Source organism: Crinia signifera, chromosome 3 (genome assembly GCF_055691185.1).
Source record: "Crinia signifera chromosome 3, ASM5569118v1, whole genome shotgun sequence".
In the NCBI taxonomy this organism is placed as follows: Eukaryota; Metazoa; Chordata; class Amphibia; order Anura; family Myobatrachidae; genus Crinia; species Crinia signifera.
Window position 1 is genome coordinate 241,922,998 of NC_139219.1, and position 16,419 is coordinate 241,939,416.

At 43.8% G+C, this 16,419-nt stretch overlaps 1 protein-coding gene across 4 annotated transcripts in view; it reads right to left on the minus strand.

The window, feature by feature from the left end:
• Window positions 1-16,419, minus strand: part of ECT2 (epithelial cell transforming 2) — an 87,312-nt gene that overhangs the window by 29,876 nt on the left and 41,017 nt on the right. For all 4 annotated transcript variants that reach the window (XM_083177741.1, XM_083177743.1, XM_083177742.1 and 1 more), the window contains 6 exons: window positions 12,502-12,612; window positions 8,371-8,467; window positions 7,241-7,322; window positions 5,005-5,083; window positions 1,165-1,284; window positions 176-314 (listed from right to left, as the gene is read on the minus strand). In XM_083177741.1, the coding sequence (XP_083033867.1) occupies window positions 176-314; window positions 1,165-1,284; window positions 5,005-5,083; window positions 7,241-7,322; window positions 8,371-8,467; window positions 12,502-12,612 (628 nt within the window). The remainder of the gene's footprint in view (window positions 1-175; window positions 315-1,164; window positions 1,285-5,004; window positions 5,084-7,240; window positions 7,323-8,370; window positions 8,468-12,501; window positions 12,613-16,419) is intronic.

A 16,419-nucleotide genomic window follows, 5' to 3' on the forward strand; every position in this document is an offset into this window, starting at 1 on the left:
GATTCCATTGAATACGGCAGTTATTTTTGTGTCTTTCACATCAAACTGTAGAGAATAAGTCTCATTAGAAAAAGCTTACAGCTGGTACATTGTATTCAAAGAGCAGCACATAATGGAAACATATACAAATGACTACAGTTTAGTCATCAAAGTACATTAAAATTGATTTACTGACCTTCAGTTTCCCGGATATCAAGAACTTTCTTTATCTGCGACAAAGGCATCAAGCTAATGTGCTTAAGAGATGCAGGGGGTCTTGTGTGACCATGAGGACTTTTAAAAGGCCCAATAACTTTGTGTCGCTTCCTTGCAATCTGAAATCCAAAATATTTTTTGCTAAATACATACAAACATCAGAAGAACAAAATAACTGGACCAAAGTGTCTTTTTTATTTCTATTTTTAAAGCCCCTAAATACAATCATACAGTGCTCAGCACTGCCCTTTCCGTGCTGTGCCACTTGTACTCATCTGATGTGGTAAACCTCACATTGGGGGTTATTCTGGTTCACTCATAAAGGCACATTCCTTCTCAAATGGACAAAACCATGTGCACTGCAGGGGGGCAGATGTAACACGTGCAGAGAGATTTAGATTTGGGTGGGTTATTTTGTTTCTGTGCAGGGAAAATACTGACTGCTTTATTTCTACACTGCAATATAGATCTCACTTTAAAGTAAAACCACGCCCAAATCTCATTCTCTCTGCACAAGTAACATCAGCCCCACCTGCAGTGCCCATGGTTTTGTCCATTTGAGAAGGAATTTGCCTTTGCAAATGAACCAGAATAAAGGGCCATTGTTCAGACACATCTAATTTATTCATATTAAATTCAGCTGCAGAAAAAAGGTTGTTTCAAACTAGGTGTTTTAACACTGATCGGCAACAAATCAGACGGTCATCAACCTTTAAACATTCAATTTAATTAATTCTTCTTTTTCGATCCCATTCAGTGTAAACTTGCACTACTAATTGTTGCCACTGGCTATACCATGGAGTCGATCACATTTTATGGTATTTGAAGCATAAACCATTAACAATTCTCCTACATTTCCCTCCATGTAATCGGATATATTTTAGGTTTCTAGAACATGTTTCCTAGCTTAAATTTCCTAACAAACCGCCCTACATTTCTTTCTGATGTTAATATTCAATATAGTCTCACCTCAAGGCAATCATTAAATAGAAAGAGTGTGACTTGTTCTCCCCTGTCACACAGATCTTCCCCAAGAGCTATAGTTTCCATTCTCTGTACCAGCATTCTGTGTGAAGATAATAGATTTGCCTACAACAAGCACAGAAATAGTCACAAGGTCATACTGCAGACTGAAGATCATAAATTAAAATATTTACAGTAGATACAGCAAAAACAATAAAAACTTTTTTTAAATGGAGGATTTTTGCTCTTTCCTGTTAAATACTTTATGAATTCATGAGGGACACTGGGAAAATTGTGGATATAGAGTGGAGCATGGGAGGCAGGGCACCAAGTGGTTAATGTTCGTTAGCCAGCAGCACAAGCTCCTTTTACCCTGTATGCTGCTCCATCACCTGGCTTGTCCGATGAGAACTGCACTTTAAGGGAAGAATGACAAAAGCCCCAAAACCACCTGGTTTGCAAAAAGGACAATGGGCCAGATTCTCTAAGCTTCAAAAGTGATAAAATGGAGTGATAAACAGCCAGCCAATCAGCTCCTACCTGCCATGCCACAGACTGTGTTTGAAAAATGTCAGACAGGAGCTGATTGGCTGGCTGTTTATCACTCTCAATTTTATCACTTTTGAAGCTTAGAGAATCTGGCCCAATAGCTGGAATAATCAGGAAACACAAGGAATCAAACTACAGGGCCAATCACAGTAGGTCTACCAGACCCGGCAATAAATTGCGTCCAAGGAAAGTTTTTTGGCATTCTGCAATATTTGGATAAGGAGAATTTTTTTTTCCCTTAGGATGGATGTCTCAAGAGCTACCTTGTCAAGGCAAGTTGTTTAAGGTCCAGACAAGGACCTTGAGACAGGTCAAGCCTAAAAGGTGGCCATACATCAGAAAGATCGGTCACAAATCAGGATTGTGTACAATTTCCCTTCAACTCCCCGGAATTCTTTGTTGTTTTTTGGACACAAACAATCTACTCACAATCGATTATACAATCAGTCATACAATGCATCTGCTGCATGATTGTATAGGATTGGGGATTCATTTAAATAGGGGGCTGGCTTACTGTGGGGTTGGGTGAGTAGAAGTGCCCTGTATTTTAGGGACCAGCCCCCGGCTCTTGAGCCGGCACTGGTTCCCAAAATATAGGGGTCAAAGTGGGTGGGGTCCCCCATATTTTAGGGACCAGCACCGGGCTCTTGAGCCGGCACTGATTCCCAAAAATACAGGGGACAAGGTGGGTGGGGTCCCCCGGATTTTAGGGACCAGCACCAGGCTCCACTAGCAGGGGATGTAATGCCATAGCCAGGGGTCACGCTTGACGGGGTCCCATGGCCAAAGCATTAACCCCCAACTAGTCAGTCCAGGCAAGGAGTTTTTGGGCAGGGGGAGCTCCCCAAATAAAAGGGGTCCCCCCTCTCCAGGGCACCCCAGACCTGGGCTGAAGCCCGGGGCTATCCCCTGCACCCCTGGGAGGTGGGTGCGGGGTTGATAACTGTTTTTAAAAAATATTGTCCTTTACAGTGGGACTACAGGTCCCAGCAAGCCTGCCCCACATGCTGGTACTTGGGAGAACCACAGGTACCAGCATGTGGGGCATTAAAGGCCCACTGGTACCTATAGCCCCCCTGTAAAGGAAATATTAAAATAAAAACACAAACACCGGTTTTAAATGTTTTATTTACAAACACAGGTTTTTATATATTTTATTAAACTGCATCTGGTCTTCACCCAGGGGGGCTCCTGCGGCATCTTCACCTGGGGGCGGTGGCCCCCTAAGCTCTTTTGCATGGCCACCGCCCCCAAGGCTTCCAGGAGCTCTTCTCTGCTCCACCTCCGGACTGCCTGCCCCCTATCACACACTAGCTAATATAGCCAGCTCAAGGAGGCGGGGCGATGATCCGGCGAGCCGCTATTGGCTAGCCGTGGCCATTTTGAAATAAAATTCGGCCCTGCCGCCGCTAGGGAACCCAGCCGCCGCCAGGGGACACTGACCCAGCCGCCATCGCCGCCAGGGGACACTGACCCAGCCGCCATCGCCACCAGGGGACCCAGCCACCGCCGATGGGGTAAGTAGCCCCTCCGGGGACAGCGCAGCAGAAGGGGAGGGAAGCCAGCGCTTCTCCCCCCCTCCCCATTGAACGACAGATTGCATGTGCTTAAGTGCACATGCAATCTGCTCCCAATCCCAACTGACCCGATGAGCAGCACGTCAGATCAGAGGACCAATCCCCCAACCAGCGGGAGTGCGCATTGCACGATTTTGTTCACATCGGGTGCACACAATCTGCATGCAATCAATCAAACGACCAGTTGAGATTGTATGATTGCATACAATCTCCTTCTGTTGTATGGCCACCTTAAGAGGGATAAGCAACAGGATGAAGGGGTGTCAATGACCCTTTGTCCAATTGAGAGGAGTGGAGCCTCCAAATTAAGGAGAGGCCCACCTCCCAATACAGGATCATCGTCTTTAATAGAAGAGGAGGATTGATTTGTTTCTATCTGGGCAGAAGATAGAATTGGAGACACCTGGAGTAGAGCAGAGCATACTCCACCCTGTCAAAAGGTGGAGTCCAACGTTCCCAGGATCTGCATGATCTCAATGGCTGCTTTGCCCAAATAAACTTATGGATGAGCTACAGAATAATAGACACCAATGTACACCCTTCTCACGAGTCTCCCAACAGCCAACCAAGCATAAGCCAAAGCTGCATCTGTATTAGAAAAAATTGATTTAAATAATTTGGATTAGGAATAGGAAGATTGCTGGATTTAACCAAACAATGTGTGCATCCAGCAAAGGTGGCAATTTACATTTAGCCCTATTGTGGCGCCTTATAAATAAAATGTCGTCGTCGTCGTAGTCATCATCATCAGTTTTGAAAAGTCGTCTGCATCCTTAATGAACAGAATGTACCAGACTGCCTTGATTAAGGAATCTTCATCCACTCTGTACTGTGTGTTGTCAGTTATGTTTTCTTGTCAGACATTCCAGAAAAGACTTCCTCTACACAGAAGGAATCTTCCTGACAGATATGTCCTCTTCCAACGCACTGACCCATTAATCTGTAGTTCCACATCAAGTGGAAATAGATCACAACCAATCTCCAAAAATTAACCTGCCAGAGTAGGACACATCTGTAACCTGACACAAGAGGAGCCAGTCCCATCTGGATAACTCATGCATAGATTTATGCAGAGCATTTGTTGAAGCTAACTGGATACCTGAACTAGACCCTGGACAATGACAATTCCAGAACCCATGTCAGTTCCAGTAAGGCAGTCCAGGAATAAAAGGAGCAGGTGCACCAGGAATACTGACCGAAGGGTAGGCACTTGTTGAGCCAATGAAGAGGCCTATAAGCAGGGTGTCTAATTGTAGCATAGCCCATGAAACCCATGCTGGTTCTTGAAGGGCACCCAATGCCTTATTCGTCACGCTGCAACTCTGCAAAACAGGAAATCACACACACACACACACACACACACACACACCTTTGGGATCTTGAGATGGAGCAGAAATAGATGCTGTCCAGTTCTGTCAAGTGCTCGGTTGTTTTGCCCAGTGTCCCCCATGGATGTAAATCAATTCAATAGGGAGTAATGGGATGCAGCTACAATCCCCTCCACCAAAATCCTGACACTTTCTCCCTCTGTGGGTGTCCACGACACGCATAGCGAGGCACCGGGCCCGCAAGGGGGGGGGGGGGCACGATCCCCACGCCCCCCCCCCCCTTGTCGGGATTTAGTAAACCTACTGTTTACTCCTGGAGTAATAGTAGGTTTCATTTGTAAAGCAGTGCATGTGCAATTTATACTTGTACACAAGATATTTGGAATACTTACAGGACATCCATCTACTTCATATACCACATCAAAGATCTGCCTCTGCCCTTCAGTTTTCCTTTTATCTTCATTAATGTGACTGTCAAATTGAAGGATAAAAATAAGTAGTTTAGATGTCTGCACCGTACAGTAAATATATGTGAAGTTACTTGTTTAGCTTCAAAATATACATTGCAAAGAGTATCAAACTTATTGGAAGATTATTTACTATATAAAAAAATTTCAGAGCAAATGCACAGATATAGCAGACGGAAGGTTAAAAATGTTGTCAATTAATAGGCAACTTTCCTTAAGTGTAAGAGGAAAGCATTACTCCAGTTTATAGAAGAGACATAGTTACATAGTTACATATAGGGAAGCCAATCCCGGGACACTTTTTCAATCCCGGGTATCGGGATTGAAAAATGCTCAATCCCGGGATTCCCGGGATCCCGGGATTGGCTTCCCTGATTAAAAAAAAATGCCCCGGCCGCCCCGCATATCCACTTACATGTGTGGCGGGTGCGGCCGGGTAGGGTGGGCTGGTCCTCTGGGAGCTGGGCAGGCGACGGGTAGGGTGGGCTGCTTCTCCGGGAGCTCGGCAGGTGGCGGGTAGGGTGGGCTGCTCCTCCGGGAGCTGAGCTGGGCAGGCGGCGTGTAGGGTGGGCTGGTCCTCCGGGAGCTGGGCAACCGTACGATCAGCGTGGTGTGCTGTGCGACCTGCGCAGCGTGACCTCTGACATAGTCACGCTGCGCAGAGACGCTCTGCCGGGCACGGGAGAAGCCGGGCAGCGTCTGAGCAGGGTCTCAGACGCTGCCCGGCATTAGACTGCGCATGCGCAGTCTAATACCGAAATCCCGGGATTGGAGAGTCCAATCCCGGGATTGAAATCCCGGTGTTTTTAGGGCCAAATCCCGGGATCCCGCCGATCCCGATCCCGGGATTGGCCACCCTAGTTACATAGTAGGTAAGGCTGAAAAAAGACTTGCGTCCATCTAGTTCAACCTGGTATAGATATCCATTGCTGATTTGGTAGGTTCTGGTATTTTACAGACAAATTATATTTCTTATTTGTACCCATGGATGTTTTTCTCCAGTAAATGTTTGTCCAACTTTGCCTTGAACGTATTTAATGAGCCAGCCGTTACCACCTCTCTGGGAAGAGAGTTCCAGAGTTTGACTGTTCTGACCGTAAAGAAATTCTTTCTACTTGCTGAATGAAATCTTTTTTCTTCTAATCTATACTCATGCCCTTGCGTCCTAGATTCCTTTCTAGTAGAAAAGAGGGTACGTGACAGTTCCTTATATTGGCCCTTGATATACTTGTACATGTTGAGCATGTCCCCCCTTAAACGTCTCTTTTCTAATGTAAATAGTCCCAAATTGCTTAATCTCTCCCCGTAGCTTAAATTTTCCAATCCCCTAATAAGCTTTGTTGCTCGCCTTTGGACTTTTTCTAATTCTATGATGTCCTTTTTATAGTGTGGGGCCCAGAACTGTACTCCGTACTCTAGGTGAGGTCTCACCAATGCTTTATATAGTGACATAATTACCCTCGAGTCCCTAGTTTCCATTCCCCTCTTAATACATGCCAGAATTTTGTTGGCCTTTTTTGTAGCTACATTACAATGGGCACTACATCCTAGTTTGCTGTCTATTTGGACTCCTAGATCCTTTTCAAGTATGGAATTACCCAGTTCCTCTCCGCTAAGGTTGTAACTTGCACACTGGTTGTGTCTCCCAAGGTGCATAACCTTACATTTATCTACATTGAACCTCATCTTCCATTTTTTTGCCCACTCATCTAGAATTGCAAGATCATTTTGAAACCATATACTGTACACGACATCTATGTTCAATAATGTGATTATTTGTTTTTTTACTATTCTTCTAATTCAATGGGGACAACAGAGATACTGTACAGATTTAGGTGGGTATTCAATCTCCCGCCGCTATTCAGGGCTTCCAGACTGCTTGTAAAGTCAGACACGTTCAGCCGAGATCCCTTTTCAATGCTGTTGGGCACGTTCTGCGAACATCCGGGAATCGTTAAGCTCCCGGTCACATAATGTTTTCCAGCCGCACATCAGCCACGCCCCCTTTTAGGCGCTCGGCAGGCGGGATATTGAATCCCGCCTGTCGAGCTGACATTGAGTCAGCCGAGAAAAGGTCACGGCTGTCGGGCTAGCCTGACAGTAGTGATGCCGGATTGAATAACCCCCTTAATTGTTCTGTATTGGTGACAAATTTACTTACGTCATTACTTCTTTTAGTGATTCAATAGCTTTCTCAAGCATTACTTTATCTGGGTTGTCCTCCGTTGTATGTTTCTTGAGGTCTGCAATAAAACCATTGTTTAAAATAAAAGTAGATCATCAAAAAAGATTTTAAACACTTAGATAGTGTGATCACATGGATCAGACTGCAGCCAAATAGCCTTTCACTGACATCTGACCGTGCCCTCCTACTGCCCCACACACACGGTTTAGATGGAAGCTAGTGTTGAACATTTTTCCTGCTCACCTGGCCCTTGTAGGGATATAACAGTCTCTGGCGGTGGAGATCACATGCCAATTTTAAGCTGCAGAAAGCCATCCAAACATTACGCTCACCTGAGCACAGAGATCTACTGCATTAGTGGTGACACACGGCAAGCGGTGGGTGTTGCCAAAAATTACATAAAACCACTAGAGAGGAGATAACGCCACTATCAGATCTATTGTCACTGAGGGTTGGGAGTAATGCTTCAATGAGGATAGGGGAGGAATCATTTTCACATTGCTCCCCTGTGAAGGAACCGGTAAAATGTCAGAGCATATACATTGCCAGATGAGGACAGCTAACCGATCTATCAAAAGGGATGCAGTTAACACACCAGCAGTCAGGATGCCAGCGTTCAACATACCAACATATCCAGACTTTCCTCATAATACCAGCACTGGAACTCTGAATAGATCAGGTCTTGATCCTGATAGGTAAGTATATGGGCAGAAAAGAGGGGGTGGGTGGTACCAAGAAAAAGGGGGGATGGGGTGTGTTAGGGTGCTAGAAGGAATGATTGGGGAGGGGGTGGCAGAGGGAGGGTAAGTATACCTGACTTCTATTGGGATTTCCTCCATCGGTATTCTGACGGCCAGTCACCCATAAATGTCCCCTTTCAGACATGCTGGATGATCTCAGTATGTCTGACAGACCAATAATTACATGATAAGTCAAAAACTCTTTGTTCTATGGCTGCCGAGTTACTATTGTGTGCAACACATTTAAAGCCGTAAATATCAGTAGAACAAGTAGTGGCCAACACCAAACCGCCAGCTGCATTTCTTTACATAATGTGTATGCAGTTTTAAGTCATTTGTTAGAAAAAAAATTATGAAGTATCCTACCATTTAGTAGAAGAGCAACACTCGGTAACCTCTGAACAGGTCGGATTAACAATTCAACTAATGTTTGTCTTCCACATTCTGGTTTTGCTTGATTAATCTGGAATCAACCAAAACACAACAAAAAAAATTACATCAAAACCAACAGTACAAGAGAAAATATATATTATTTTCCACCCTACAATATACCATAATTAAAACAGCTCTTTACTAAGTGTTCACAGCCTGAAAATGTGGTGAATGGAAAACTACACATTGGACTCTGCACATCAATAGCCATTTACAAATGTAAAAATTTTCACCTGAAAACCAAATGCGAAAATAAGTGTTTAAGCGTGAACCTTGCGTTGCAGCTTCTTAAATAGTCCTCGTTCTCATTTATGTCACCAAATGCAGTGGCGGAACTTCCCAAAGGTCACCTGAAGGCATGGTTTCCAGGTACTATTCCTTACTAACCGTATCACTCCATACCTGGACCTTAGAAATGAAGTCCAGGAGTGGGCAGTGCCATTTACCTAGTGCAGCCTGTGTAAATGCATCATATACAGTATAAACAGTTGCACACTGCCTGTAATACATTTATACGGTCTTAACAAGGAGGTGGTATCACCTTCCTCAGCCCACGATAACTGCCACCTGGAGGCTAATGTTTCCAAGAATTACACCATTTACCAGACAGATTAAAACAAATTTGAAAAAAAAAAAAAAAAAAAAAACTTTCATATCCAATCACTGTAAAGGCATAATAAAGGTGATTGAGTATGCCAGCTTTGGTCTTGTAATGATAATGCTAGCACAAAATGGTTCCATTTTTTACTTCAGATCTACCATCTTTCTGGTATTTTACCTTTGCATCTGCCCGTACGTAAATTTTCTACAGCTGCATTGCTGTCACCTATATTTTTGCCTTAAATTGTTGATTTGAATTGTGTTTTGAAAATAAAAGAATTCATTAATAAAAAATAAATAAAAAAAAAAGTGATAGATTTACATTTAGTTTAAAGGAAAAGTTCCAGTTTTGTCAAATATCTATATACAGAGGTGTTCTCAAATCACGAGCCACAATAAGCCACACAGCAAGACATGTCTGGCATAAGTGAGCCATGCCAAGCGGTGTAGTGTCTACCATATTTGCACCTTAGTTGCAATGCAATAAAAATGCTTTGAGACTGCACCGATTAACTGGATATGCAACCATTGTATTTCTGTGAGTCCATCTGTACAGGAAGACCATCAGAACTTGGTGTGAAAAGAAAGCAACAGTATCATGCACTTCATATACAGAATCAGAATATATCAAAATCAGGCACACAAAAATACACGAGTCACATCAAAATCAACCAGTAAAGTGGTTCTGTCACACCACATTGCAGCCAAAGAGCAAATTCAGGTGATAAAGACAACTGACACATGCCGGGACACAGAGGACCTGCAGCAACAGTGTACGAGGACCCATTTGTGAAAAATTAAGAGAGAGCATCTGTCAATAGGCATATTCAATACAGGAAACACGATTAGATTTCTATTTCAGTGTATACTGCAGGCTAAGGGGGGTAATGCAATCTGGGATCACGGCTGTCAATCCTGGCCCGTTTTCGGTCTGATCGACCGCAGACAGACGGGATTGAATGTCCCGGCTGCCGCTCGGCGCAAAGGGGGCGTAGCCGCAAAATCGGCCATGGATTGGCGATCTGACAATCCACAGCCATTATCGGCAGAACGGGCCCGACCTGCCGTGATCCCGCTTTAATGCTGTCCTAAAGACCGCATTGAATAGGAAGCCGCCGCTATTTCCCACATCGGAAATAGTGGCGGCGCATTGCATACCCCGCTAAGGCACCCAGAGATGTTAATCTGGAACATGAATCATTAAAGTAACAAATCAGTGAGCAGTTTTGTTCCTAAACTACCTTTATATGCTTGTCTCTTATTTCTGCCACTACATTTCAAATGGATAGGAGAGGAGGTCAAGGAGAGAGTACTACTCTATTGTTAGGCTACAATCACAACATAAACATGTATAAGGTAGAGGTTTTACGCCTGGAGAATTGATAAAATGGAAGGCGATAACGCAGTAGAGTCAGCACCTGACGTTTTGCAAACACAGCATGCAACTTGGCAGAGTTAGGAGCAGTTGAGCTGGTGCATGATCACTTCTTCAGGCTTAATACATCTGTACCTACGTTTCTTCTTCAGTATATAATTTCTACAAAGCTCAACATTATGTTGGAAGTGACTGGAGGTTTCAACACGTTTTAAAACGCTCATCTAACACACAAACTACTAAAATGGACCAAAACTATAGAAAACATTAATGGAAATTACACATTTGAAGCAGAGATATCTCTAGCTATACACACACGCACACTGTACGGCCGTAGAGAAGTCCAGCGATGGCATGGTAATTGGGAACAATATAAAGGTTTTTTTGCTCCCAATTTCTGCTTAGCCAAAAACAGACACTTTTTTGCTGTACCCGTTGAGGGATATTTGGGAAGAAATAACTCAGGATAGAGGATAAATGAAGACTTGGGGTTTGTTTTGTTCCAGTGTAAGACCTTTTTGAGTTAGGTTTTTACAGAAAGCTCTTTGAAAAAGGTGGAAACCCTCCTTGCGAAACGAGTCAGGTATTTACACCTCCTCCTCTGCAAAATCCCTGTGGAATACAGATTAAGAAATCCTGAACCAAGACTGTACAATTATCACCAAGGAGCATGAAGCAGGATAAAGAGCCGTCAGCCCCACTCCAAAGGGTTTACACCATCACTGCAATTCAGAGCAGGACTGTTTCTCCCACAAATCACGAGTGGTACAAGTAAAAACTGCCGTTGATCATTGGTACCAGTACAGCGCCATTTCTAGGAACAGGATCTCCACAGAGGGGAACATTTGAGGTGTCTCCCCCTTTTCATACCAAATCAAAGCTATCATTTTCATTATTATTTTTTATACATTATTTCTGTGAATGTTTTTATGACTACATTTTATATCTACCATGTAATACATTTGTCAACTAGCTAATTGTGGCTTGTAGCATGAATCTATCCTCTAAGCCAGGGGTGGGGAACCTCAGGCCCTGGGGCCGTATGCGGCCCCCGTAGCCGATTTGAGTGGCCCTCCCACCCTTTGCCAGGAGTCAAGTACAGGGGAAATCTCGCAAGAAGTTGGTAGTTCTTGCGAGATTCCTCTTAATTAACAGCAACCGGAGACTGTCAGTCCTATTCAGTGGCAGCCGCCAGAGCATGAAACGGCTGCAGCAGGACAATTTGTAAGAGAAATTTTTACATATGGCCCCTGAAGGATTTTTTCCCCCATACAAACGGCCCTTGGCACAAAAAAGGTTCCTCACCCCTGCTCTAAGCACAGATAGCTCTATTTATCTATGGTTTGTCATAAAAGGGACTGACTATCCCTATACCATATCTGCTGCCCTAGACAGCGCCTGTATCAGCTGCCCAGTGACTCTACAAATTCCCTGAAACCTCACCGCTTCAGGCAAGCCTACCAAATTTAGGTACCACCCACATAACCCTAAGAGGCACTTATGTATTATATAGCTTCCCTTCTGGACCTGTAACTTGGTGGGACTGCTATGCTATTACTGGTACCTGTCCTTGTGTTTCCCTCCTATGTCCCTATAGATTGTAAGCTTGCAGCAGGGCCCTCCTTCCTCCATGTATGCCTGTTTTACCCAGGTTGTTCTTTCAGGGTTATAAACATTAGTATAGTGCTAAGGAATCTGCTGCGCTATATAATAAATTGTAAATAAATGTAAAAACATAAGAGCACAGACTTACCAAAGCAGTCATTGCCAAGTAACTCCAGGTACAAACACTCTACTTGATGGTGCAGGCAAATAGCCTGAGGACAAGCCTATATCATGAACCTAGCAGTGTGGTACATTTGCCTCAAACTAGCCATGACCATCATCTGGTTTCAAGAGAATCATGTAAATAACTTTTTACTTATCTTTTCAAACCATTCAAGTCAGCTAAGTGACATAAAAATGATCAATTAATTTGATATTTTAAAAACTTTTATTTGCATTACTGTAGTGAGAATGATTTGTGGACACTTATAACACAGACAAGTCCATTTTCTTTGTAAAGTCATATAAATAATAAAATTGCATACCTTCAGGAAAGCATGAAATCTGGGTTTCAGCTTCTCACACTGTATAATGGTTTCCTTGCTCATTTCAAAAAAATTTACAAAAGGAGGATAGGTCTTCACCAAATCGCTAGACTGAAAATAAAGTTGTATTTAAAAAGTTAGCGATTTATTCTTCATGAAAAAAAAAAAAAAAAACACAACCACAAAAAAAAAAACCCTATGCCGTTTAAACCAACAAGAGACCAAATGTCCCAGAATTAGGCTCACTCACTACTGTTTCGCAAATGCATTTGATAAAATCAATTCAACAATAACTGCAGATCAATCAATGTCAACACTATAAAAAGAGTAAATATATAGTTGAGAATTCAGTTTAATGCTGCACCAAGTTGCCATTAACCCCTTCCCGACATTTGACGTACATTTACGTCATGGTCGGGAAGTACTTCCCGACACATGGCGTAAATGTACGTCATGGCATTTAACTGTCACCGCGTCTATAGACGCGGTGACAGTTTCAACATGTCTGCTGTCCCTGACAGCAGACATGTCCGTGCATGCCCAGGGGGGGCTGCGATGCCGCCCCCCCGTCGGCGATCGCTGTGATTGGCTGTTCAGTGTGAACAGCCAATTACAGCGTTTTCCTGTGTCACCGGCGAATAACGTTCGCCGGTGACACGGGATCAGAGGTGATTGGTGCTGTAAAGTACAGCACCAATCACCGCGGGGTGTAAGGGTGACACTGGTGTCACCCCACCGCACCCCGCCCGCCCCCAAAGGCCGTGATTGGTTCGTCGGACCGACGGACCAATCACAGCCAAGGAGGGGGATTTAAACTAACGGTGACTGCACTGCAGACGCCATTCCGGTCTGGAATAGCGTGCAGTGCGGTCACCGTACCTCCCTGCCGCCATACTGACCAGAACCTTGCTCCATAGCTTGCTCCATACTTACCTGATCGCTGCTTCATCACTGCTTCCTGGATCCTGTTACTACTTGTGCCTTCCTGTGAAATTGTGCTGCTGCAGTGTACTAGCTAGATAGAGAGAGATAGATAGAGAGAGAGAGATAGATAGAGAGATAGAGAGAGATAGATAGAGAGATAGAGAGAGATAGATAGAGAGATAGAGAGAGATAGAGAGAGATAGAGAGAGATAGAGAGAGATAGAGAGAGAGAGATAGTGTCAGAGAGTGCTATATTTTGTGCTGCTGCAGTGTGATCTAGTTATAGATAGAGAGAGATAGAGAGAGAGAGATAGATAGAGAGGCCTAGTGACAGAGTGCTATATTTTGTGCTGCTGCAGTGTGATAGTTATAGAGAGATAGAGAGAGATAGAGAGAGATAGAGAGAGAGATAGTGTCAGAGAGTGCTATATTTTGTGCTGCTGCAGTGTGATATAGTTATAGATAGAGAGAGATAGAGAGAGAGAGATAGATAGAGAGGCCTAGTGACAGAGTGCTATATTTTGTGCTGCTGCAGTGTGATAGTTATAGAGAGATAGAGAGAGATAGAGAGAGAGAGAGATAGAGAGAGATAGTGACAGATTGTGCTATATATTTTTGATATAACTGACTGCTGCCCCCTCCTTTTGTGCTGATCAGTATAAATTAACTGATCAGCAACTTTTTGGGGGCGCAGTTTTTTTTTTATATATGATATACCTGTCAGTGCTGCTGCTGCAGTGTCATAGAGTGATAGATAGTGAGAGATAGAGAGATAGAGAGAGATAGTGACAGAGAGTGATAGAGAGTGCTAAATTTTTTGTCTGCTGCCCCCGCCTTTTGTGCTGATCACTATATCTGAGGTGATCAGCAACTTTTTTGGGGGTACAGAGGTTTTTTTTTTTTTATATATATACCTGTCAGTTGCACCAAAGGTTGTGCACCTGCTGCACCTCACTGGTAATCAGTGTCGCATCACTGATCACCTTTTTTTTTGTGTGTGTGCTGTGGGGTCTTTTTTTAATTTTTTTTTTACACACACTGTGATTTTGTGGGTGTCCTGTGGCCGCTGTGCGCTGATCAGTGACGTACATCACTGATCATCTTTTTCGGCACAGGGTTGATCTATATTTTTTTTTTTTTTATCAAATTCCTGTTGCCTTTGAGCGCTGTTCAGTGACAGACGTTACTGACCAACATCTGTGCTCAATTTTTGGCGCAGGACCTTTTTTTTTTTTTTAACCCCTTAAATTTTTTATTTTTAACCCCTTCATTTTTTTTTTTTTTATTGGTATAAAGTATTTTTTTTTTTCTGCACCACATACACACTACACACTACATACCCCCCGGATTGAAATAAAGTTTGTACCCCCCCCTACACTATACACGTGTTGAAACATTTCACTACCAGTAACACAAAAATAAAAATGGCATCCCAAATGTCCTCCCAAATGTCCTCCCAAATGTCCTCCCAGTCATCCAGGAGAATGTATTCAGCGGAGGAGGCATATGCCCTGCTTGCTTCTGACTCTGACACAGCCAGTGATGCAAGCGGGGAATTTGAAGGATTCGCCTTAAGCTCCTCTTCCTCCTCTGGTGATGAGGGACCCCCTCAAAGACGCCCCCGTAGAGCAGCTGAGACCCCCCCCCCAATAATTGATCTCGTATGGACCCCACCACCAGACAATTTTGAGCCCCAGGTTCCTGAGTTTTTGGCCATGGCAGGAATCCAATTTGATTCCACAGGTCTCAGAGAAATTGACTTTTTCAAATTATTTTTCTCTGATGATTTTATAAATTTAATGGTGGACCAAACTAATTTATATGCCCAGCAGTTTATTGCTCAAAACCCCACGTCATCATTTGCTAGGTGGACCCCTGTAGATGCAGTAGAGATGATGACGTTTTGGGGTCTGGTGTTTCATATGGGCATAGTAAAAAAGCCAGAAATTAGGCAATATTGGAGTACAGATGTTCTGTACAGTACTCCATTTTACCGTATGGCCATGACCCGGACTCGATTTGAGACAATTCTTAAATTTATACATTACACCGATAATGCACAGTGCCCACCCAGAGATGATCCCACCTTTGACCGGCTATTCAAAGTCAGGCCGGTCATTGATCATTTCAGTGCCAAATTTGAAGAGGTGTACATCCCTGAAAAATTTATTTGTATCGACGAGTCCCTTATACATTTTAAAGGAAGGGTTAAATTCCGCCAGTACCTTCCCAGTAAGAGGGCAAGGTATGGCATAAAAATGTACAAACTGTGTGAAAGCACCTCAGGGTACACCCACAGGTTTAGGGTTTATGAAGGGAAGGATTCAAGAATTGAACCGCCAGAATGCCCCCCCTCCCTCGTAGGTGTTAGTGGGAAAATTGTCTGGGATTTAGTGCACCCCTTCCTGGATAAAGGTTATCACCTCTATGTGGATAACTTTTACACTAGCATCCCCCTGTTTAAGGCCCTTGGTTCAAGAGGTACAGCAGCTTGCGGTACTGTGCGCAAGAACCAAAGAGGCCTCCCAAAAACGCACATTGCCCAAGTAATGAGAAGGGGTGAAAGCAGGGGAATATGCAACGAAAATATGTTGTTGGTCAAATATAAGGACAAGAGGGATGTCCTTATACTGACAACAATTCACGGAGACAGTACCACCTCCGTCCCTGTACGAGGTACCAGTACCCACACCTCAAAACCTAATTGTATCCTGGATTACAATAGGTACATGGGCGGAGTGGATCTTTCAGATCAGGTACTGAAGCCGTACAGTGCCCTGCGGAAAACAAAAATCTGGTACAAGAAGGTGGCCGTGTATATCATCCAGATGGCACTGTATAACGCTTACGTGCTATTCCGTTCTACCGGCCAGAGGGGGACATTTATGCACTTTCAAGAGGAAGTCATAAAGGGCCTAATATTTGGGAACCAGCAGGCAGAGGGCCCCAGTACTTCTAGTACTGGCCCCCGTATTGTACCAGGGCAGCATTTTC